At 43.7% G+C, this 23,276-nt stretch overlaps 1 protein-coding gene across 2 annotated transcripts in view; it reads left to right on the plus strand.

Moving 5' to 3' along the window:
• SRGAP3 (SLIT-ROBO Rho GTPase activating protein 3) overlaps positions 1–22,754 on the plus strand; it is a 274,924-nt gene extending 252,170 nt beyond the window's left edge. For both annotated transcript variants that reach the window (XM_036737985.1, XM_036737984.1), the window contains 4 exons: positions 11,020–11,200; positions 13,123–13,272; positions 15,156–15,483; positions 21,944–22,754. In XM_036737985.1, coding sequence (XP_036593880.1) covers positions 11,020–11,200; positions 13,123–13,272; positions 15,156–15,483; positions 21,944–22,360 — 1,076 coding nt within the window. In that variant the 3' untranslated portion in view covers positions 22,361–22,754. The remainder of the gene's footprint in view (positions 1–11,019; positions 11,201–13,122; positions 13,273–15,155; positions 15,484–21,943) is intronic.
• The last annotated feature ends 522 nt before the right edge of the window (positions 22,755–23,276 follow it).

Raw genomic sequence — 23,276 nt, forward strand, 5'->3', positions numbered from 1 at the left:
ACAAACCCCTATGTATGTCCTGGGGCATAGGGAACATTTATAAATAATAATTGTTTGTTAGTAATTAATTATCCAATTTATTTGATCCATGAAGCTAACCATGCAGTTGAATTTCTTTTTCAAGGATGATTTTTAATTGAAAGACATAGTACAACCATGAAATAATAAGCCATGATAGTCAGTGAACATAATAGCTTTTGACCAGGAGTCTTGTTTATTGGTATGTAAATATTCACCATAAACAATAAGCAGAAATGATTGCCTTTGATTTTACCTTAGCAGGACGTTTTCCCCAGTTTTATGGATGCAGTGCAGCTTAATAGATGGGATTGTATCTTAATATCCTAATCCTCTTTGGAGATTTTAGTTGTTTCTTCATATGAATGTGAAGAACAGCAAGAAGGGTGGTTTGGCTGCACCCTAGAGTACAGGAGGGGGAGTAATGTAGAATAAGGCTGAAAGGGTAAATTGAGACTGGGTTGTGAACAGCTTTAGGGAATTTATATTCAGTAGGGAATCACTAGAATTTATTGAGTAGGGGTTGACATGATTAGACCCTCCCTTTGAGAAAATCTCTATAATTGGAGAATGAATTGGAGTAAGGAGAGACTTGAAGCAAGGAGATCAATTAGGAGTCAGTCAGTCAGTCAGTCAATAAACCTTTATTAAGCACCTACTGTGTACCAGGCACTATGCTATTGCAGTGGTGCCCAAGTGATGAGGGCCTGAGCTAGAATGGTAATTGAGTAAGTGATGAGAAGGGGATGGATGTGAGAGGGGCTGTGGAGGTAGAAATGGGCTTTTGGGCTCTTGTTTAAACACGGAGCAGGAGAAGATGAGGTTGTGAACTTGAGTGACTGGAAGGATGGTTGATGTGCTCTTGATAAAAATAGGGAAGTTTGGGAAAAAAGATGAGGTCGTGGTATTTGTGATGTCAGTCACAGGCCATGTGTGCCTGTTCATCCTGTGAAACTCATTCTGTCCCACCTAAAATGAAAAGGGGGAGTGAGACTCTTACATCCAGGAGCAAAGACATCTTTCTCCAAGGGGCACCTGCTTCAGCCACAGGATGATCTGGAGTCAGGAGGTGAGTATTCCAGGCACGAAGAGAATTCTCCTAATGGTACTTGTGTGGCTACATTGCGCATAGTAGGTGTTGAAAAAATATATGTAGTATACATCCATGTATGTGTGTGGATAGGTAGATAGATGAATTAAAAGATCTAGTTCCTTAGATCCCTCTTAATCTAAGTTTCTTGTGTTTTGGATATCTTCCTGGGGAGCCTCCATTGCCAGGACCTCGCATTGCATGCATTCACCCAGTGATTTGAATTCCCCCACCCCATCCTGTCCCTTTCTTTTTGTTTTGACTTTTTTAAAAAGAGGCCTTTTCTGTATGAAACTGGATCTGGCTCGTCTTTTACACAGAAGATTATACCAGCTTCCCTCTAGAATAAGGTCCCCTGTCAGATATCTTGCCTCTGGGTTTTTCCAGTGCCCTCCCCACTTGAGGGGTGGGTGTTTACTGTTGACCCAGGGGCTGAAGACCTTGGTGAGCAGAAGGGAAGGGAAGGATCCAGGCTTAATTTAGCAGCCTGGAGGAGAGATGGGGCTGCATTCAGTGATGGGTTGCAATGCTTCTCCCCACCCCACCCTGCTACCCCCACTGTCACTTATCTTTGCTTCTAGCTTATTCTGTGGAGCCCCCCTGAAAGAAATTTAGCATTCCACCCTCCTGCTCTTCCAGAGACAGACTGTCACCTGCTTGGTGTTGCGTGACTCAGAGTTTTCATTGATTTCCTTTGAAGCCACAACGGAGCGATCTTTCTCCTGCTTGAATGGCCCTAATTATTGGGTCTTTAGAAAGATGGAACAAAGGAGATCTAATTCTGATTATTGACAGTTTCAGGCACCAGCAAAAGGCATCTTCTTCCCTCTAAAATAGAGTTGTCCTCCTGACTTCCTTCTTCCAGCAAATGGCACCTCTCTTTTCCCAGTCACCCAAGCCTGAAACCCTGGAATCACCTTTGATTTAGTTTCCATCTCCTCTACCAGGGAGAGGTGTCACCAGGTAGTGATCCTGTGTGACCTTGGGCAGGTCACTTGGTTCCTCATTTGTAAAGTGGAGGTGTTGGATTAGATGGCCTTTGAGGCTCTTTCTTGCTGTAAAACCAAACCATGATTATACTATGAGCCCACAAACCAGTAAAGAGATGTCCAGCAACTACTTGGACATGAAGGTCTAGATGGAATTCAAGTGAGACATCTGGGCTGGAGATAGAGTTGGGAGTCATCTACCTAGAGGTAATACTTGAAGCCACAGCAATGTCTAAGATTATTAGGGAAGAGAATGTAGAGAGAGAAGACCAAAGCAGAATCTTTGTATAGAGAAGATCCAAGGCAGAATGTTTTCTAGGGGTGGGAGAAGGAAGAGGATCTAATGAGGGAGCCTGAGAGGTAGGAGGAAAGCCAGGATGATATGTTAGAAGCCGACAGAGTATGGAGAAGGGCAGAGCCGAGTGGAGTAGAGAGAGACAGAGGTCAACAGCATCCCACACTGTGGAATGAGGGCCAAGAAAAGAGGTCTGTTGAGTTTGGTGATTAAACAGTTGTTAGTGACATCAGGGAGAGCAATGTCAGTGGTAGAATCCAGCTTCTGGAGAAGTGAGAGGTGACCCAGGTGACCTTACTGGTGTGTGTGTGTGTGTGTGTGTGTGTGTACACACATACTCAAACATATATTAGCATTTTCTTGTTTGGTTGTTTTTCAGTCCTGTCTGACTCTCCATGACCTCATCTGAGGTTTCCTTGGCAGAGATATTAGATTGGTTTGCCATTTCCTTCTCCAGCTTATTTTATAGATGAGGAAACTGAGGCAAACAGAGTTAAGTGACTTGCCCAGGGTCACACAACTAGTGTCTGAGGCCAGATTTGACCTCGGGGAGGTGAGTCTTCCTGACTCCAAATCCGGCACTCTATCCAGTGTGCCACCCATTTGCCCATGTTATTAGCATACTTACAGGCAATGTGATATAGTGAATGGTGTTAGACCTGGAATCAGAAGACTAGTATTTGAATCCTGCCTTAGACACTAACTCACTGTGACTAGGGGCACATCACTTAACCTCTCTTTGGCTCAGTTTCTTCAGCTGTAAAATGAGGCCCAAGTGTTAAGAACAACACACCTACATCACAGGATTTTCATGAAGTCAGATGAGATAATCCATGCAAAGCATTTTGCCCACCTTAAAGTGCTGTCGAAATTTTTGCTATCATCATTCCATTCTATTTACACGTGTATGTGTAAATACTCTCTCTCATCTTCGTGTTCATCTCTGCATTCCAGCTCTTTCCTTCCTTCACATATTCCCAGACCCTCCCCACCCTGCATCCAGCCTGGCACCCAAGAGCCAAGGATTGCCAAGGGGGGCGGGAAGCAGAGGCCAAAGCCCCAAAGGGCCTTCTCGGTCCCCCCTGTCCCTGCATACCTCTAGGTAGTACAGGGAGATTTACCCACACAGATCGCCTGGTCCCAAGAAAACCCTGGGAGATAAAACATTCTCCCAGAGTCCTGGAGATGTAATGGCCAGGCTTGCTTGCTGTGGTTTGCAGACCCACTTATTCTTCTGGTTTTGTTGCTAGGCAGAAAGGTAGGTCACAGTCTCATTCGAGCAGGCTGCTGAGAATCAAATTCAAGGCGACAGCAGATGGAATGAAAGTTGACTCTGTATTTTAACAGAAACATAATGGTTATTGAAAGATCTCGGTTAATTTGGCCCACTTAGCTGTGCTGTCATTCCGTTATTTTATTTTATTTTTTGCTTCGCCAATTTCAGAAGATGATAGAAAAACATCTCCCAGAGATGCAGCTGGGCGAAGCCTGCTTAACTGTTTTGTTGCTGCTCTCCATTAAAGGCGATCTCACTAATAGAGCATCAGACCCAGCTGCTATGACAGCATCCTTGCCGAACACGGGTCAGACACTCCTCTTTTGGAGAGTAAGATTCATGACATGTGAAAGCCGGCAGGGACTTTGGAAATCACGTCATCCTTCCTCCTGGCTTTACAGAAGAGACGAGGGAGGAGAGGGGACTTACCCATGATCACAGAGTGAGTTAATGGAAAAAACTGAGTAGTACGGGGAGAGGGACCGATAATCAAAAAAGCCAACCAAGCATTGAATTAATACTTAAATTTACTTAATATTTACATTTGGTTTACTTAATACTTTATTTAGCATTAACCTAATTTTACATTTACTTAAATTTATCAAGCATATATTGAGCACTGTGCTAGGCACTGGGAGTACATAGAAGGGAAAGTGTGCCTTCCCTCAAAGAGCTTACATTCTACTAGGGAAGAAACATATAGACATGTAAGTAAATTCAAAACATATACAAGATAAATACAAGTTAATTGTGTGTTGGGGGGTGGGGAGAGAAATAGTAGCACCTTGAGGAATAAGGAAAGGTCTCATATAAGAGATGGCCCTTTATAGAATCTTTTATGGAAACTTGGGATTCTAGAGGTAGAGGTGAAGAGGGAATGGATTTCAGGCATGGGAGACAGCTTCTGCAAAGGCTCAGAGATGGGAGATGATAATAGGTGGATTTTCCTTCTATTTCATCTCCTGATCTCTAAATGTGGCCATTAAGAGCAGCACCAAACTGAGAATTGCTAATGGAGTCAGGAAAAGTAAGTGGATGAAGTCTTAGAAGAATCTGGGAAGAACCTAACTTCTAGTTCCTGTCCTCAGGGAGCTTCTAGTCTAGGGGGAGGTTCTCTCTCTCTCTCTCTCTCCCCCCCCTCCCTCTTTCTCTCTCCCTCTCTCTCTCTCCCTCTCTCTCAACCTCTCCCTTCCCCCTTCTTCTCTTTCTACCTTTCCTTCTCTCTCTCTCTCCCTCTCCTTCTCTCCCCCCCCTTCTCTCTCTCTCTCTTCACATTTATACATATATATGTTGTGGCATGTGGTTAGCACCACATGACTTGCAAAAAATACTCTAGAGCAGTGGTATCAAATAGAAACAGGGGCCACTAAACCATACATAATGATCCCCACAGGCTGCATTTTGACTTAGTTTTAAAACGAAGTGTTCTCTATCTATGTTTTTATTGCATTTTTATTTCTTTTCTTAAATATTCCCCAATTACATTTTAACCTGCTTCCTGTGCACTGAGGAGTGTGTGGCTGGGGGACTAAATATTGGACACTTCTGCTCGAGAACATGGGTTCTTAACCTGGAATCTGTGGATTTGGGTTTTTTAAGAATATATTTTGATAAATGTATTCCAGTATAATTGGTTTCCTTTGTATTTCCATGTATTTTTAAAAATTATTCCTAGGAAGTCCAGCATACAAACGAGGTTAAGAGCCCCTGGTATAAAGACTGCAAGATTTGACTTCAGGGAGGAAACAGAACCTGAACAGGTCCCTGAAAGACAAGCAGAGTTTAGACAAGTAGAAAGCAGGAGAAAGGGTCTTATAGTCTGGGGAACACCTTAAACAAAGATAGGATTGCATAAGGAATGTTGGGGGGATTGTGAGAGATCATAATGGTTCGAGCATAAGGATGAGAATTTAGGACCACAGATCTTGATTTGGAATGGACCATAAAGGTCATTTAGTCCACTGTCCTCATTTTTCAGATGAGGAAACTGAGGCCCCAGGAGGTTAAGTGACCAGATGGGTAGGTTTTGAATACCAAGCTAAGGAGTTCAAATGGTGTCCTGTGGGCAGTGGGGGCCTTCCTTCCCTGCCAGTGGTAACTGTCTCAAGAGAATGATAATGAGAAGGTATAAACTGACTGGATGAAAGTCTATGAAAACAAAAAGATGTCAAAGAGTGAAAACATGGCGCCTCAAGCTGAAAAGATGGAAATGGTTGCTGATATGTTCCTTATTCCTATGGGGACTTTGGGGAATTTGTAAAGTTCTCTCTTGAATATCAAGCTGTGATTTCCGCTATGGTGCTTCCTGCAGAGCGCTATTTAGAAGCAGAGTCCTGTAGATTGCCTGTCCCTTTCCTGAAAGGCTGACATTTTGCTAATTGATATGCATACTTCATTTGCATATGAGTGCTTGTAATGGCAGGTTGTACACAAGTAACACAAAGAGTCCATTGCTGCTTCTTTGGTTTAATCTGTTCTTTTGAGGTTGGTTTTCCCCATCAGTCACGATCAAATAATAAAATGGTAGAATCTTTGTTTCCTCATTTATAAAATGGGGTAAAGGCAGCCTAACAGTGGCTAGATGGCTCACCTTGGAGAAAGGACGGCATGAGTTAATGAAATCCAACCTCTGATTTGCACTGGCTGCATGACTCCAAGCTAGTCCCTCAACCCCTTGGTGCCCCAGGCAACTCTCTAGGACTAGATGCTGCCCACACAGATGCCATCTGCATTGGTACAAAGAGTTTCCTTTTGAGGATGTCTCTGCACCAATGAAATCACAGCTTACAAAAAAATGCAGTTAAAATATTTGTACAATAACCTCATAAAGTTATTGTGAGAAATAATACTTGGTAAATCATGGAGTGCTATAAAATATGCATTATTGTTTGAATCATGGAATGTCAGGGCTAAAATTATAGGATCATCAGTTTAGAAATGCTATAAGCAGGGCAGCTAGGTGGCACAGTGAGTAGAGCACCGGCCCTGGAATCAGGAAGACCTGAGTTCAAATGTGACCTCAGACACTTGACACACTTACTAGCTGTGTGACCTTGGGCAAGTCGCTTAACCTCAATTGCCCTGCCTTCTCTCCTCCAAAAAAAAAACCAAACAAACCAGAAGTGCTATAAGGAACCTTATCAATTACTCAAATAGATTATGAAACTGAGAACCAGAGTTTAATGACTTAACAAGAGCTTGGATTTGAACTCAATCTCTCTGACTCCAAATGCAATGCTCATTCCTCTACATAGGGGATCTTAACCCAAGGTCCATGAAATATATATGCGTGTGTGTGTGTGTGTGTACATATATATGTGTGTATGTATATAGATAGATATAGATACCCGTACTTCCATGTAATTGGCTTCTTTTGTAATCCCATGTAATTTATTTTACACATTTAGAAGCGTTATTCTGAATAGCGGCCCATAGGCTTCATCAGACTGACAAAAGTGTTCAAAACACGCAGAAAGGTTAAGATCTGCCTTAGAGTGTGGCCTCCTCCTCTGACTATATTACTTGTATAAGGAAATGAGTTGGAGAAGTCATTTAGCTTTCTGATCCTCAGTTTCGTCATCTGTAAGAAGAAGGGGTTCGCCTAGATGACTTCTAAGGTCCTTTTCAATTCAAATCAGTGACATTTGAGGTCACCTAATCCAACACCCCTCATTTTGTAGGTGAAGAAACTTTAGGCCCAGACAAAGATATTTGCCCAAGGTTTCACAGGCAGTAAGCTACAAAGCGGGGACATGATGTCCAGTTTACAAATAGTGCTCAATACACTTAAAAATTGAATAATTCTCCGAAAGTGGATAATCCCACGTTCACCGTCCAAAAAAAAATTATAAACTTAGCTGCCAATAAAAAACAATCAAATTGAACATATACAAGAACAGAGAACATTTTACCCTAAACCCCCTAGCTTTTAACAAGGCAGACATGAATGGTGTATGAGATTCTGATTTGAATTCTAGGTGGTAGAGCACTGGCAAGTTAAGTGACTTACCCAGAGTCACACAGCAGTATGTCTCAGAGGTTACGCTTGAATCCTGGTCTTCACTTCAAGGCTGACCCTCTAGCCAGTACACCAGGGGGTTTGTAAACTTTTTGGTCTTGGGACCCCTTCATACTCCTAAAAATTATTGAGAACTCTCCTTAAGAACTTTTGTTTATATGGGTTATACTTGCTGATATTTAAATTAAGTAAATTAAATTAATTTAATTAAAATTAAATTAAAACAGGATAAATTAGAGATAATCACAGATTCTATTCCCTACCCCCCCTTCCACCTTACTAATGTTTTTAGCATAGAGCCTTAGCAGTAGAATCATTTAGTTGAAAGGTATGATCAACTTTGTGACTTGTTGTTTGGTTTCCAACTCTTTGTGAGCCCATTTGGGAGTTTTCTTGGCAAAGATACTAGAATTGGTTTGCCATTTCTTTCTTTAGCTCATTTTACAGATGAGGAAACTGAGGCAAAGGAGGTAAAGTGACTTGCCCAGGGTCACACAGTGGTTAAGTGTCTGAGGCCAGATTTGAACTCGAGAAGATGAGTCTTCCTGATTCCAAGCCCAGCACTGTTATTCACTGCACCATTTTAGCTGCCCATGAAACCTCCCTGTTGGAGAATCCAACCCCAGTCTCCTGTGTGACAGCCAGGGACACCCACCACTATGCTAACAAATATTACCGTATCATTCTCCAAAATGTTTGCAGGATTTTTACCAGCCAGAATATTTGATGAACCAGAAGTCCCCAGCCATGCTGCCTAGCAGGGGGCTTGCTGCAATGACAACGCCCTGGTTTTATATCATGCTTTTCCTCTAACAAGCTCACATCCATTTCTAAAGCACTTATTTTCATTCTTGTCACACTGTTGCTAGGAAGTAGGTCAGCTGAAATGTTGAGATCTGTTAGGCAGCGCACGTGCATGCACTTAGGGAGTATTGAGAGAGATGGTCTTAGGGTAAGGGTAAAAAGCCTTTTTATGATGAGGACCACTGATTGAGGAGGCAGAGAAAACAATCTAGAACCATGCAGCACAAAGGGCTAAGATGAAGCACTGAACATATCTTCCATTTCAGTTAAGAAGAGAAAACATAAAAAATTACTTGAGAAATGCAAAAAAAAATTTTAAAATGTCATTCCTACATTATAGTCAGTTAAAAGACAGAAGAGAGCACACATAGATGATGATTGTGTGGGAGAGACACAGAGGTATAGACAGACATGGGGAGGAGGGAGAGAGCGATGGGGGGAGAGAGAGAGGGAGGGAGGGAGGGAGGAGGGGGAAAAGAGGGGAAGAGAGAAGAAGGAAGGAAGAGAGAAGAAGGGAGGTAGGGAAAAATGAGGGAATGGGGAAGAGAGGGAGAGGGAGAGAAGAAGAGAGAGGAAGAGAGAAGATGGAGAGAGGGAGGGAGAAAGAGAAAGAAAACACCAGTGTTCAGAGATAGAAGAATGCAGAGAGAAAGACTTAGGTTCTGATAGTTGAGCCGTGCTCTGCTTGAGTTGTAGGAACAGAAATCAATTATTTCCTGTTACTTACATTTGCCGTACCAGGTGAGTTGGGCAAGTGGGGCCTCACTTTCTTCCTTTCTGAAATGGGAGGATATGACTGAATGCTCTCTAAGGTTGGATCCAGCTATGAAGCCATGCCTTTAAGGCATCTAGGTCTTCCCTGGCCCCTCCAGACTCTGCTTGGAGGAAGAACCCCACAGCAACTCCCCAGGGCTAAATTATTATCTGAGTGAGAACATCTGTGCAGACCCAGTATTATCCCAGGGGCTCAGAGAAATCCAGCTAAGGGGCTACGTTTGTAGCAGGCCATGGATTCTCCAGGCTTCCTTATGGGATCAAAGTATCGTAGACCTATTGTGAAGGCCAATTAGTCCAAATCCTTCACTTTACATATGAGAAAACAGGCTTAGGAGACTTGACAGACTTGCCCAAGGTCTCACAGACAAGCCACCGAGTCAGGATTTGAACCCAGATCCTTTGATTTCAGAGCCAATAATATTTCCACTGTGCCACTGTGTCTACTAAGAGGCCTGTCCTTCCAGTGTCTGCTGGTTAGCAAGGAGCTTTCTTTGATGAGACCCTCAAGGTCAGCCCTTTCATAGGCAGCCAAAAAATAGACTAGGTCGTTGTCTTTAGAAGTGTGTCCAGTGGCTTCTAATTTCCAGACACATGTGCCAGTCAATAATAGACACAGCCAGGTATCACAGTGGAAAAACATTGGGCTTAGAATCAGGAAGATTGGAGTTCACATCCTGCCTCAGATACCACTCAGCTCTGTGACCCTGGGCAAGACACTTAACCTCTGTCTGCCTCAGTTTCCTCCTCTGTTAAAAATGAGGAAACTTGGATTCAATGGTTTCTTCAGCTCTAAATCTATGATCCTATAACAGGAGATTATAGAGAATAAAGGGGTAAAGTCACAGAGTTAACCCTTAAGGAGGCCAATTGAATGACCAGCAACCATTCACTTATTAAACACTTACTGTATCTTAAGATCAGAGCTACCAAGACAAATATGAAATTGCTTCTGCCTTCAAGGAGCTGACATTCTAAAGGGGGAGGGGAGCTACATGTACGCATTTCAATCTATGAAATGATATGGTAATATTGTGGGGAAAAGCCCTAGCATCTGGGGGCAGGGCAGGGCTGGGGAAGAATCAGGAAAAAGCTTCCTGTAGAAGGCAAGGCTTGAGCTATATTTTGAAGGAAAGAAGGAATTCCAAGGGATGGAAATGGGGAGTGAATACACCCCAGGGTGAAGGCATGGCCAGTGCAAAGGAGAGTGGAAGATGAAAGTGTTCGGTGTGAGGAAGAGCAAGAAGGCTGGCCTGACTGGACCCAGAACCAGAGATTTGGGTGAAGGAGAGTAATGAGTTACAAGGCTGGAAGCCAAGTTGTACAGGGCTAGAAAACTGAAATGGAGGTGCTGGTCGCTGGTCCTCAAGGCAATAGGAGCCAATGGAGTTCATTGAGGGAGGGAGTGAATGGTCAGTCCTGTGCTTTAGAAAAATCACTTTGGCACCTTTGTGGAGGATGGACTGGAGAAGAGAAAGCCTTGAGATAGAATTACCTAAAAGGGAATGATCTGGTGACTTGGTATTAACCACCATTTTGTAGATTGAGAGTCTGAAACCCAAGTCTGGGTTACTTATCCAGAGTCACATGGTACTTATCAGAGCTGAGACTAGAAACCAGATGTCTTAATTCCTAATCCAGGTTTATGCTGCTCTGTCTGTCTGTATCTTAAGAAGCTGGAAGCCCCCAATCCTACCCCTCCTTAGGCCACACATGACTTCCATTCACATACTTGCTTCTTCTTGCCCTTTTCAGAAGTGGAGCAGATCGAAGCTATTGCCAAGTTTGACTATGTGGGACGGTCCCCCCGAGAGCTGTCCTTTAAGAAGGGGGCCTCGCTCCTCCTGTACCACCGGGCCTCTGAAGACTGGTGGGAAGGTCGGCACAACGGAGTGGATGGACTCATCCCCCATCAGTACATCGTTGTGCAAGATATGTGAGTAGGCTTGGGGACTGCCTGGCCTGGTCCATGTGAGACAGGACAGAGGTCATCCTTTCCTCCTTAACCTGCATTAATCTGATTCTTGCTGCTATGTCCCAATTCTTGATCTCCAGGATTCCATTCCCTAAATTACCCCTGATTGAGTTAGTTCATTTAGAACATTTACCTGCTTCCAAGGACTGGGGGATCTTCTCCTTTAACGTTGACATACTTCACAAATATGCAAACAACTCTCTTGTTCTGGGTGTACAGACACAATGATTAATGTCCTTGGCCCCATACTTCAGCCCATCCTTGACTCTTCCAAGGCCAGTCTCTACCCACCATTTCATATTGTCACTCACGTGCCTGGAAAGTTCGCTCACGTTGGCTCTGTCTTCTCAGAGCTGGACAGGAAGAAGGTGTCAACTGTCCCTTTTTATCTTTTTATCCTGACCCTAGCATATGCCCTATAAATAATAGGCCCTTAAGGCTCATTGCATTTGAATATAGACATGCCAGGCATTTAATGCTTCTTTGTTAGAATTTAAAGAATGACAGAAATCCTGAGAAATATGTCTTGCCTGGCCCAGCCATGCATCATTCATGCTCCCAACGCTCACTGTTAGGGAATCTGTGGGGAGGGGGACCCTGTCCAAATGTAAATGTAATCCTGGAGAGGGGCCACAATTAAGCCATTACTAGCCATTAATGCCTTAAATAAAATTGATTTCCCAGTCTCCCCTCCAGTAAGATCTGAAGGGACAAGACCTAGAACAGGTAAGTTTCGATGGGGGTGATGGATGGTCTGAAGTAGAGGCACTCTGCAGTGGGGTCTTCCTGGGTGGCTGGCAAGCCCTGGGAAGACACCAGATACTTGGGAGATGCTGAAAAAGAGGGATTGTTGAAAGGGGATGGGAGAAACATTGAAGACATACCTTGCCTCTTGCATAGTTCAATTAATGAAATTCAGTAAGCACTTATTAAGTAATAATAATGATATATGATAGTGATAACAATGATACCTTGCATTTATATAGTGTTCTATGACTAACGAAGCGCTTCTTAAATATTAATCTTATTTTATTCTCCCCACAAACCTGGAAAGTAGGTGCTATTATTGGCCTTATTTTACAGATAAAGAAAATGAGGCAGGTAGAGATTAAATGATTTCCCCAGGATCATAGAGCTAAGTATGTGTCTGAGTAGGTCTAAGTAAGCAGTCCAAGGCAGGTTTTGATCTCAGGTCTTCCTGACTACAGATCCTAAGCTCTACCCACTGTGCCAATATTTAAGACATGGTATTAGGCATTGGAGACATAAAGATGAAAAATAGTATAGTCCTTGACTTCAGGGAATTTAGCAGTGCTAAGAGATAAGATTAATATACAAATGAGTATAATACAAGGACAAGCCCTGGGTGGAAAGATAGGGAATGGGGACTTCCAGCTTCTTCCCTTCAGTATTCTAGGCCATGAGTATAATACAAGGACAAGCCCTGGGTGGAAAGATAGGGAATGGGGACTTCCAGCTTCTTCCCTTCAGTATTCTAGGCCATGAGTATAATACAAGGACAAGCCCTGGGTGGAAAGATAGGGAATGGGGACTTCCAGCTTCTTCCCTTCAGTATTCTTCGGGGTGTGAAGAAGAAAAGGCCCAAATATGAGGAAACAAAACTCTGGTGGAGTTCTTTTATTCGAAGGGAAAGGCATTGTCAGTGGCCAAAGCAAAGGATAAGAGGGTGGCAGATGCTGGAACTAGCTCGGGTCCAACTGTGGGCAAGAGTGAGTCTGACTTGCCCCCCAGTGGTGGGGAGCAAGTTCTGGATAAGCAGAATTCGGGGATATCTGGGGACAGCTGCATCTACCCTTCCTCTTCATTGCCGTCGGTCTGGAAGGCAGCTCCCATCCTTGACTCACGTCCATTGGTCTTCCCAGGGATGATGCATTCTCGGACAGCCTGAGCCAGAAGGCTGACAGTGAAGCCAGCAGCGGGCCCCTGTTGGATGACAAGGCCTCTTCCAAGAACGACCTCCAGTCCCCCACAGAGCACATCACTGACTATGGATTTGGGGGAGCGATGGGCCGGTAGGGACGGGCTCTTGTTTTGCTATATCTCGTGACTTCTTGCGCTTGAGGGAGGGAAGAGTTAGCAGGTGAGCACAAGTTCGGTGCTGGGCAAAGCTAGATTGTAGGGGTACGACCTGTGTTAGCTAAAGTTGGTGCAGGAAACACTTGACATAAAACTAATGGGGTGGGAAGTGGGGAGGAGGGAGTTAAACAAATTGGCAGCCTGGGACCTGAATTCAGATCCATCATACAGCTTCTTCTTATCTGTCTCCTCCCTTCTCTCTTTCTTACTCTCCTCTCCCTCTCCTTCTCCCTCTTCTTCTTCCTCTCCCTTTCCCTCTCCGTCTCCCCTTCTCTCTCTCCCTTTCCCTCTCCATCTCCCTCTCTCTCTTTCCCTCTCTCCCTCTCCTCTCCATCTCTGTCTCTCCCCTTCCCTCCTTTCCTTTCTCTCTGTCTCTTTCTCTGTCTTCTGTCTTTTTCTCTCTCTTCTCTTTTCTCATTTCTCTCTTCCTGCCTCTCTCTTTTTCCTTCCCACCATCAGCTCCTCTCTCCTTCCTTCTTCTTTCCTCTCCTCACCCTTTCTTCCTACTTCTCTGCCTGTGCCTCAGGCCTGCTGGGAGGCACCACAGGCATTGCTTAGCTTTAGCTAATGACCCTGAGGACTAAAGAATTCCTGACCATATCTAACACTCTGTCCCCTATTATGCAACCTTCTTTCTCAAAACACTCAAACAGCACCCCCCTCTCCTTCCAGCCTACCCTCCCTGCCCTCCCTGCCTCTTCATAGACTTTCATAGAATGCAATAGCTTACATTTGCAGAGTGCTTTCTCATCCATTATCCAATCAGATACTCACAAGGCATGAGGCAGACAAGGATTATCCTCCTCTGGTGATTTGCCAAGGATCACACAACAGGTCAATAATATGGCCACTAGAACCCAAGTCTGCCAATACTAAGCCTAGAGACTTTTTTTTTTTAACATAGGATGCTATAGTCCAATGTGCCATTGAAATGTAATGCAGAATTCCCAAAAAAAGGGGCCAAGTGATGGGCTTACCTTTCTCAGTCAGCTTGTTTCCTGCCCTTGGAACCATCCCTCCACCAAAATCATGAATAAACAGTCCCTCTCCCCCTGTCCAGTGTCTGTGCCTCCTGGCCAGTGTTTAATGAGTCCTTCATGAGCACAGCTCAGATTTCTCACAGGGACCTTGACACAATGTCCAGTTTACACGGACATCCTGTGCTCTGACAACAGCCTGGTACAGAAATGCCCATATGTCCAAGGTGAATGATGCCTCATTTTGTCTCTGGGTACATTCTTGGGAGACAATGAGCTAGCAAAAATATTCTGCTGGAAAATATGTTCCTGGTCCAATCAGATCTCATTGATGTGGATTTCTTGGGAGAAGGCACGTATGTGTACATTTATGCCCAAGTCAGAATTGCAGAGCACTTTTTATAGAAATGACGTTTTGCTTATTTAAAGCATGTGCTCGTAGCTCTAGCTGCCAACAAAGCATCAGCCATTTGAGGTCCTGCTGGTACTGCTTTAATGATTAGGGAAAAAATGATTATTAGCCCATTAATTGTCTGCAGATTGTTAACTAAATTTTTGAAAACAGATTATTCTTGGAAGTAGGTTAAACATTCCCCTTTTATAAAACAAACAACACTGTTTGTCCACTTAGCAAACTGCCCCACCCTCTTCTTTTTTCACAAATAGTCCAAAGGAAAACTAGGCTGATGCTTACTCAAATTATGAAAAATTGAACATCAAGGAAGTTTGACTTAATGAGGTTTTATTAAGCTGACGTAAAGCTCCTGTAAAATTCCCATGGGTTAGCTGAGATGTTTGAAAGTTGTCTCCCCATGACCCCCTGCCCCATGGCTCCTTTGCAGAGTACGGTTGAGATCAGATGGGGCTGCCATCCCCCGTCGCCGGAGTGGGGGTGATACACACAGCCCACCTCGGGGCCTGGGCCCAGGGATAGACACCCCACCTCGAGCAGCTGCCTGCCCCAGCAGCCCCCACAAAATCCCCCTCAACCGAGGCAGGATCGAGAGCCCAGAGAAGCGGAGGATGGCGACCTTCGGAAGTGCTGGCAGCATCAACTACCCGGACAAGAAGGCCCTTTCCGATGGGCACCCACTGAGGTCGACCTGCGGCTCCACACGGCACAGCAGCCTCGGAGACCACAAATCTTTGGAGGCTGAAGCCCTGGCAGAAGTAAGGAGATAGCAGCAGGGCGGTCCTCTAATAGGGCAGTAGGGGGAGGGAACAACACCCCTTTGCCCCCCACATCTAGGATGAGAACTGGCTTCTGCTGGGCCACTGGTCACGAATGTGGCTTCCCTTATTTTTTCATTCTGTGAGCCTTCTCTCTTGAGAGAAACCCCCAATGTTCACTCTCCTGGGTTAAGGCATTGATATCTTTTAAAATATAAATGTTCTCTGGAAAGAGTAACCTGTGGAGTCCTTATCAACTATTGGCACTGTAACTCTGCTGATAATAATAATAATGATGATAATAGCTGGCATTTACATAGTACTTTAAGATTTGTAAAGCACTTTATACATGTTGTCTTATTTGATCCTCACAACAGCCCTGGGAGGTACATCTAATCATTATCCCCATTGTACAGATAAAGAAGCTGAAGCTGAGAGAGGTTCAGTGTGCAGGGTCAAACACCTCATAAATATCTAAGGCAGGATTTGAACTCTGGTCTTCCTGAGTCCAGGCTCAGAGTTGTACCCACTGTGCCACCAGCTGCCTCTAGACTAATTACTAGTTTATTATTTTCTGGTTGAAAATGTTTGTGGGCTGATACATTTAAAAATAAGTATTCATAAAGATTAATGTAGATTCCTAGTGAGAGAAATTAATGATCGATCAGCAAGTATTTTAATAAGCACCTACTATCTTGGATGCCTTCAGAGGGCTAACATTCTGTCAGGGGAGATAGCATATATACATGTATGAGTGTATTCATAAAATACATACAGAATCATACAAGGTAATTTTAGGGGAAAGCATTCACATTTGAGTAGAACAGAAAAGGCTTCATGTAGAAGGTGGTACTTATTTTGAGCTTTGAAGATTTATCAGAAGCATCTAAGAGGCTGAGGTGAGGGAGGAGTGAGTGCATTCCAGGCACGGAGAACAGCCTATTGGGAGATGGAATGTGGTGTGGGAAGAATGTCCTGTTAAAGAAACTCCCTTTTCTTTAATGTGTTGCTGTTTACCAAGCATGCTCTTTTCAACAAGCCTGAAAAGTAGATGGTACAAGGATTTTTCTCCCCACTTTATGGATGGGGGAAACTGAGACTAAGAGGTGAGGTTCCATGTGTGAGGTGACACTGATAGGAAAAACCAGGAATGAAGCTCAAATCCAGCCCTCTTTCCAATTTGCCATATTTATTTTCCCGCTTTAGAAAAGAGGAGGTAGCATAATAGAGTGTTGGACTTGGTATCGGAAATATCTGGGTTTGAATCCTGCCTTTGACACTTGATGTGATCATGGGCCAATCACTTAGTGCCCCCACCCAACTCTCTAAGACGAAGTTGCAGCCTAGTAGCTGAAGTGCATCCATGGAGGAAGCCTCCATACCAGAAGTTCCTTACACTTAAAAAAAAAATAACAACCAAAAAAAACCCAACCAAGCAGATGGTAATCCCTTCCTCACGGGTCATTGTGAGACTCAAAGAAGATGGTATGCTTTTCAAACTTTAAAGTGCTCTTTTTATTAGATATGTATTTATTATCATTGTTAGATATCTATTTATTAGATATATAAATAGCTCTTATTATTAGAGACTCAAAGAATTTCACAGACCCACAGAATGTTAGAGCTAAGCAAGACTTTTAAGATTTTCATGTAGTCCCCCTATTTTATAGATGAGAAAACTGAGGATCAGAGAGAGGCTGTCAGTTGCCCAAGTTCCCACCGCCAGGCGCCAACAGAGCATGTACTTGAAGCCATAGCTTGACCCAAGATATCATAGATATCATAGTTAATGTGAGCTTTGTGGTAGCATGACTCTCTGTTATCTAGGGAACCATTAGCCTTATCCTGCAATGTGAAAAGAAAAAAATTCAGGTATCAATTTGATTCCTCTCTGAATTATTGGGGAAAGGGAAAATATAAGCCTAGGAGGCAAAATCTACCCCCCTATAGATATATTTTTTGGTGAATTGGTGAATTGGTGGGGACGGGAGAGTAATGGGCTATGGTCATTTCTCAATGAGTGTGTAATTGTGAAGGGAAGCCAAGACATGAACAGTCTAGAATAACAGATAATTTTTCCCTACTGTAAAAAAAAAAATAATAGACCCCACCATTGACTTGGCTTTGGAATAGGCTTTTACATTTCTGTTTGACTGTAGTAACCATACCTGGTATTCTGAGAACTTGGAACACTTCAAACTAAATCATGAAGCTCTGATGGAAAGTTCTGCTGTAGGATATGGAGAGCTGTTGGCTTAACCATCTACCGTATTCTTCTCCCCACCTCCTCCACGCACCCTCATTCTGGGAAAAGACAGCATCACCTCTTAGACCAATGCATGGCACAAGCTTCAGCCAAGCTGCTCTTTTCTCTCAAGCTTTCTTTCTTTCTGGCTTACACCTTCCTTGGGGGGGAGTGAGGGAGGTAATGAAATGTTTTTTTTTTTTTAAAGTTTTATCTTTCAGCCACCCTACTGGCCTAGAGAATAAGCAAAGAAAGCAGTGGTGTCAACAGATGAATTTATTAAGCAGAATGCATAATGAGGTCAAAAAATATTCAAAGCAAGATTATCACAGATAAACTGAAAATCAGATAGGAACATGGCTGTCCTAAATGGTCGTCTACTGAGTCAGTCAGTGAGCATTTATTAAGAGCCTACTATATTCCAGATGCTGTGCTAGGCATAAGGGCTGCAAAGAAAGGCAAAAGACAGTCCCTGCCCTCAAGGAGCTCACAGTCTAATGGTGGAGACAACATGCAAGCAACTATATACAAACATAATATACATAGGATCGTTCGGAAAAATCAACAGAAGGAATGCTCTAGAATTAAGGGGAGGGTGTCTTGTAGGACATAGAATTTTAGCTGAGACTTGAAGGAAATCAAGGCAGCCAGGAGGTGGGGAATAAGGAGGGAGAGCATTCCATGCATGGGGGACAGCCAGTGAAAATGCCAGAAACCAAGAGATGGAGGATCTTGTTCATAGAATAGAAAAGAGGCTAGTGTCACTGGAATGAAGAGTACATGGTGGAAAGTAATGGATATGAAGAGTGGAAAGGTAGGAAGGGGCTAGGTTATGAAGGGCTCTAAACATCACATCAAGGATCTTATATTTGATCCTGAAGGCAATAGGGAACCACTGGAGTTTATTGACTAGAGGGCAGGGAGTGATTAAGATCAGATTTGTACTTTAGGAAGGTCAGTTTAACAGTTGAGTAAAGGGTGGAATGGAGTCAAGAGAGATGAGGCCAGCAGACCCACCAGAAGGGTACTTACAGTAGTGCAGATAATGAGACAATGAGGGTCCACACCAGGTGGGTGGCAGTGCCAGAGGAGAGAAGGGAGTATACATAGGAGATGTTATAAAGGTAGAATCAAAGGGCTGGTCAACAGATTGGATTTAAGGGGTGAGAGAGAATGAGGAATCAAGGATGATTCTAAGGTTGGGAACCTGGGTGACTGAGAGGCTAGAAGTAGGGAAGTTAGGAATTGGGGAGACTTGGGGGGGAAAGAAAATGAGTTTAGTTCTGAACATGTTGAGTTTTTAACGTGTCAATGGGACATCCAGTTCAAGATGTCTACTGGGCTATTGGAAATACAAGACTAGAAGTAAGGAGAAAGATCAAGGCTAGGTAAGTAGATTTGAGAATCAGCACAGAATGATAATTGAATCCATGAGAGCTAATGAAATCACCAAGCAAAATAGCATAGAGGGTGAGGAGAAGAGGACCCAGGGCAGAACTTTGAGGGATATACAGGGTGTTCCTAAAGTCTGGACACATAGGCAAAAATGCATATTTTCAAGAAATGAAACAAATGAAATTTTCAACATTTTATTTAATTGGAATATTAAGAAATAATATCTTCAATATGATTTCTATCATTTGTGATTCAAAGGTTGATGTGCTTTGCAAGATTCATGTGAACTTGATGTAATAACTCCACATTACCATCAATGTTAGCACATTCACTCTTTATGCGTTCAATCAAGTAGGTTGCATCTGTGATTTTCATTGAGTATACCTTCTCCTTTAGCATACCCCAGAAAAAGAAGTCAAGGGGGCTAAGGTCTGTTAATATTCCAATTTCTTGAAAATATGCATTTTTTTTCTATGTGTCCAGACTTTAGGGACACCCTGTACATTGTTAGTGGGCATGACCTAGATGAAGATCCCGAAAAGGAAAATGAGAAGGAGCAGTCTGATAGGTAGGAGGAGAAGAAAGACATGTCATGAACATCTAGAGAGAAAAGAATATCAAGAAGAAGAAGGTGATCTACAACGTAAGAGGCTGCAGCATGGTCAAGAAAGATAAAGACTGAGAAAGGGCCATTAGATTTGTCAATTAAGAGATCATTGGTAACTTTGGAGGGATGTTTCGGTTGAATGATGAGGTCAGGACTTAGTAGATAGCAAGAGGAAAGGAGGTGGAGATATGGATTGTAGGCAGCCTTCGCAAAGGGTTCAGCCAGAAAAGGGAGGAAGGCTGTAGGATGGTAATTAGTGGGAATAGATGGATTAAGTGGGAGATTTTTAAGGGTAAAAGACATAGGCTTGTTTGTAGGCAGAAGGGAAACATAGGAGAGATTGAAGATTAGTGAGAGAGCAGGGATGACAGTGGAGGCAGTCAGCTAGAAAAGACAGGATGAAGCATAATCACTTCTGCGTAAAAACGGGTTTGCCCTGGCACAGACAAGGGCCACCTCTTCATGTGAGACAGGGATAAAGGAGGAGAGAGGCAGAAGGCATCTGAATGATGTGAAATGAGGAGAAAGGGACATGGTACCTACATTTCTCCCAAGGTTTTTGCCTTTCGTTAAAATGTAGATTTTTTTTTTTTAAGAAGGGATAACATTGAGCCTTTGTCAACCATCAACATTTTAGTTCTGGTTAATTTGTTAAATTAGCACCAGTCATCTAGCAAGGCCCTGAAAACATGAGACACAAGACAGGTAAGTTTTGTTTCAGACAGTTGGGTGAGGAAGGTTTGGAGGTTGGAGCCTTCCGTGGGGAGGGGAGGCCCTGGTGTCCCACAATGGGGATTGTGGGCAGCCAGAGGAAACAATGCCTACAGATGGCATCTGGATATTGGGTTGAGGAGGAGTGAAATTAAGAACAAAAAGGAACAGCATATAGAAATGAGAATGGAAAGGACTTTACCACTGAAAACAAAGTTTACTTCCTGAAAATTTTTCCTAGCTAAGATTATTAAGAGTCAGAGAATCATATAATCTCGGATTTGAAAGGGATATCAGAGGCCATCTAGTAAATGTTAAATAAGCATTTCTTAAGCACTTACAATGTGTGCTAAGTGCTGGAAATACAAATGCAAGGAAGAAGACAGACCCTGCCCCCCAGAAGCTTACATTCTAATGGGAGAAGACAACACATAAAAGGGAATTGAAAAGGTGTGAGGGGAGGCAGAGGTAGTGGGGCAGTGACATGGTAGGGAAAGTCCAGATAGTCAGGAGTGGGATCTAGAGAGAGATGAAGACATGACTGGCCTAAGAGTTTTCCCTAGAATGGAGATTCTGAGGAGAAACATTCAAACAGAGAGTGGGGCTTCAAGGGCAGAGAGTACTTTGAATAGGAGAAGTCCAAGCTCCAGGAAGCTAAATGTTTAATTAAGAATATCTGAAGAGTTGTCATTTGGATACATCCTCTTGGTGCTCTGGTCAGCTCTCAAGGATGTTCAAGTTTCAAGGAAGATGCAGACCTGAATTGGTAGAGGGAGGCTCTTCTCCTGGGAGTTCTCTATGCCGATGAAATTCTCAAATCAGTCCCTCATACTTTTCTGTCATGTGAAGAGTTGACACATTTTGAGTGGTTCCAGAGGGCAGGACTAGGAGGCGTTATAGAGAGGCAGATTTTAGCTCAATATACTTGAGGACAACTTAAGGTGTCCCACAATGGAAAGGTACTGCCTTTGCTAAGGAATTAAGTTCCCTGTCCCTAGGGATCATAGGATCATAGATGCCAAGCTGGAAGGGACCTTAGAGATGTTCAAGCCAAGGCTAAAAGACCCCTTGCCAATTATGATGTAGAGGAGTCCCTGCTTCAAGCCAGGTTGATTCTAGACTGACTCCAAAATCCCTGCCAGTGCTGAGTCAGAGACCCTAGGAACCAAAGTTGTAGACCTGGATGAGAGGGCTTGGGTCTCAGAAATTGTAGCCTTACGATAGGAATCATCTCTAGATTGTCTAGAGTAGACCTTTTAACTTTTCACAACACTTTGATCCCCCCAAAGTAGGCTTATCAGGAAGGTAGTGGGGGAAGGGGGAGAGGAAGATTATTCTCCTTATTTTATTTATGAAAAATCTGAGACCCAAAGAGGTTAGGTCACCTGTCCGGGGCCACACAGCATGGTCAGTGGCAGCACCAGGACAAGAACTGGGGACTTCTGCTACCTTTTTCATAGAGTTGGGGATGCTGATGGGTTTGCTTTCTTTCCTTCCTGTAGGACATCGAGAAGACCATGAGCACGGCCCTCCATGAGCTTCGAGAGCTTGAAAGGCAAAATACGGTCAAGCAGGCTCCAGATGTGGTCCTGGACACTCTAGAGCCCATGAAGAACCCACCCCTGGGCTCCATCAGCTCAGAACCCGCCAGCCCCCTGCACACGATCGTCATCCGAGACCCAGATGCCGCCATGCGCCGCAGCAGCAGCTCTACCACGGAGATGATGACGACGTTCAAACCCGCGCTGTCTGCCCGGCTGGCGGGTGCCCAGCTCCGCCCCCCACCCATGCGTCCCATTCGCCCGGTCGTCCAACACCGATCCAGCAGCAGCAGCAGCTCAGGGATGGGCAGCCCAGCGGTGACCCCCACTGAAAAGATGTTCCCCAACAGCTCCTCTGACAAATCAGGGACCATGTAGTGCCCAAACCTGACGGCTTCAAATGAAGCAAACCAAGTTGTTGCCATTGGTGGCCACTTCTTTCCAGGGCAAACCCCGGGGTGGGGATGTCTTTTGGTATCAAGAGAAGAGAAGTGGTCCAAAGACAAATCACCCAGGAAAGATGTGTGGAGCATTGAGTTTATGGTATTGGTTGCCATCTGTATTTATCTATTTGCAGACACGGATAGACATAGAGTGTGTGTATATATGCACAGGGATATGTACATACACTGAAGTAATCTGAACAGAAGCTTTTCATAAGATTTCAGCAAAGTGTAAAAAGGCTTATTCTGCTTATTGTCACTGGAAATTATTCTATATATATATATATATAGATATGTACGTATGTGTCTGTGGGTGTGTATATATATACATATTTATGCATCTATATACATATACTATATATGTAAACACACATACCAAGTGTATAAAGTATCATGTTCCTTTTTATGAAAATTAGATTTACCTCAGACCTGTGCCACTAAACATCTCCCGTAGAGTGGTTTGGTTGGATTTGTGGGGCTTCTCTGGGAGATTTTTGGGGCACAAAGCAACTGTGCATGAAGCAATAGAGCTCTGACCTTTGGAGATTTCTCTTCCATGTAAATGGGCGTCTCAAGAGACTGTGGTGTGACTTCTGTAACTGTCTTCTCAGAAGGGAGACAGCAACACCACTGGCAAACAGGCTTTCCTCAGTGACGGGGGAACCCTTCATGTCAAGCCTTGAAAAACTCCTGGTAACCTACAAGAGGGATGAGGGTCAGCGTCTGCCATTGAGGTATACTCAAAATGGACAACAAGAACCTGCCACCCCACTCCACCCGCAACCACCAAACCCTTGTATTTGTGTGTAGAAAAAGGGGATTATAAGTACCTAAGCCGAAACGTAGCACAG

This window comes from Trichosurus vulpecula, chromosome 9, assembly GCF_011100635.1.
Source record: "Trichosurus vulpecula isolate mTriVul1 chromosome 9, mTriVul1.pri, whole genome shotgun sequence".
In the NCBI taxonomy this organism is placed as follows: Eukaryota; Metazoa; Chordata; class Mammalia; order Diprotodontia; family Phalangeridae; genus Trichosurus; species Trichosurus vulpecula.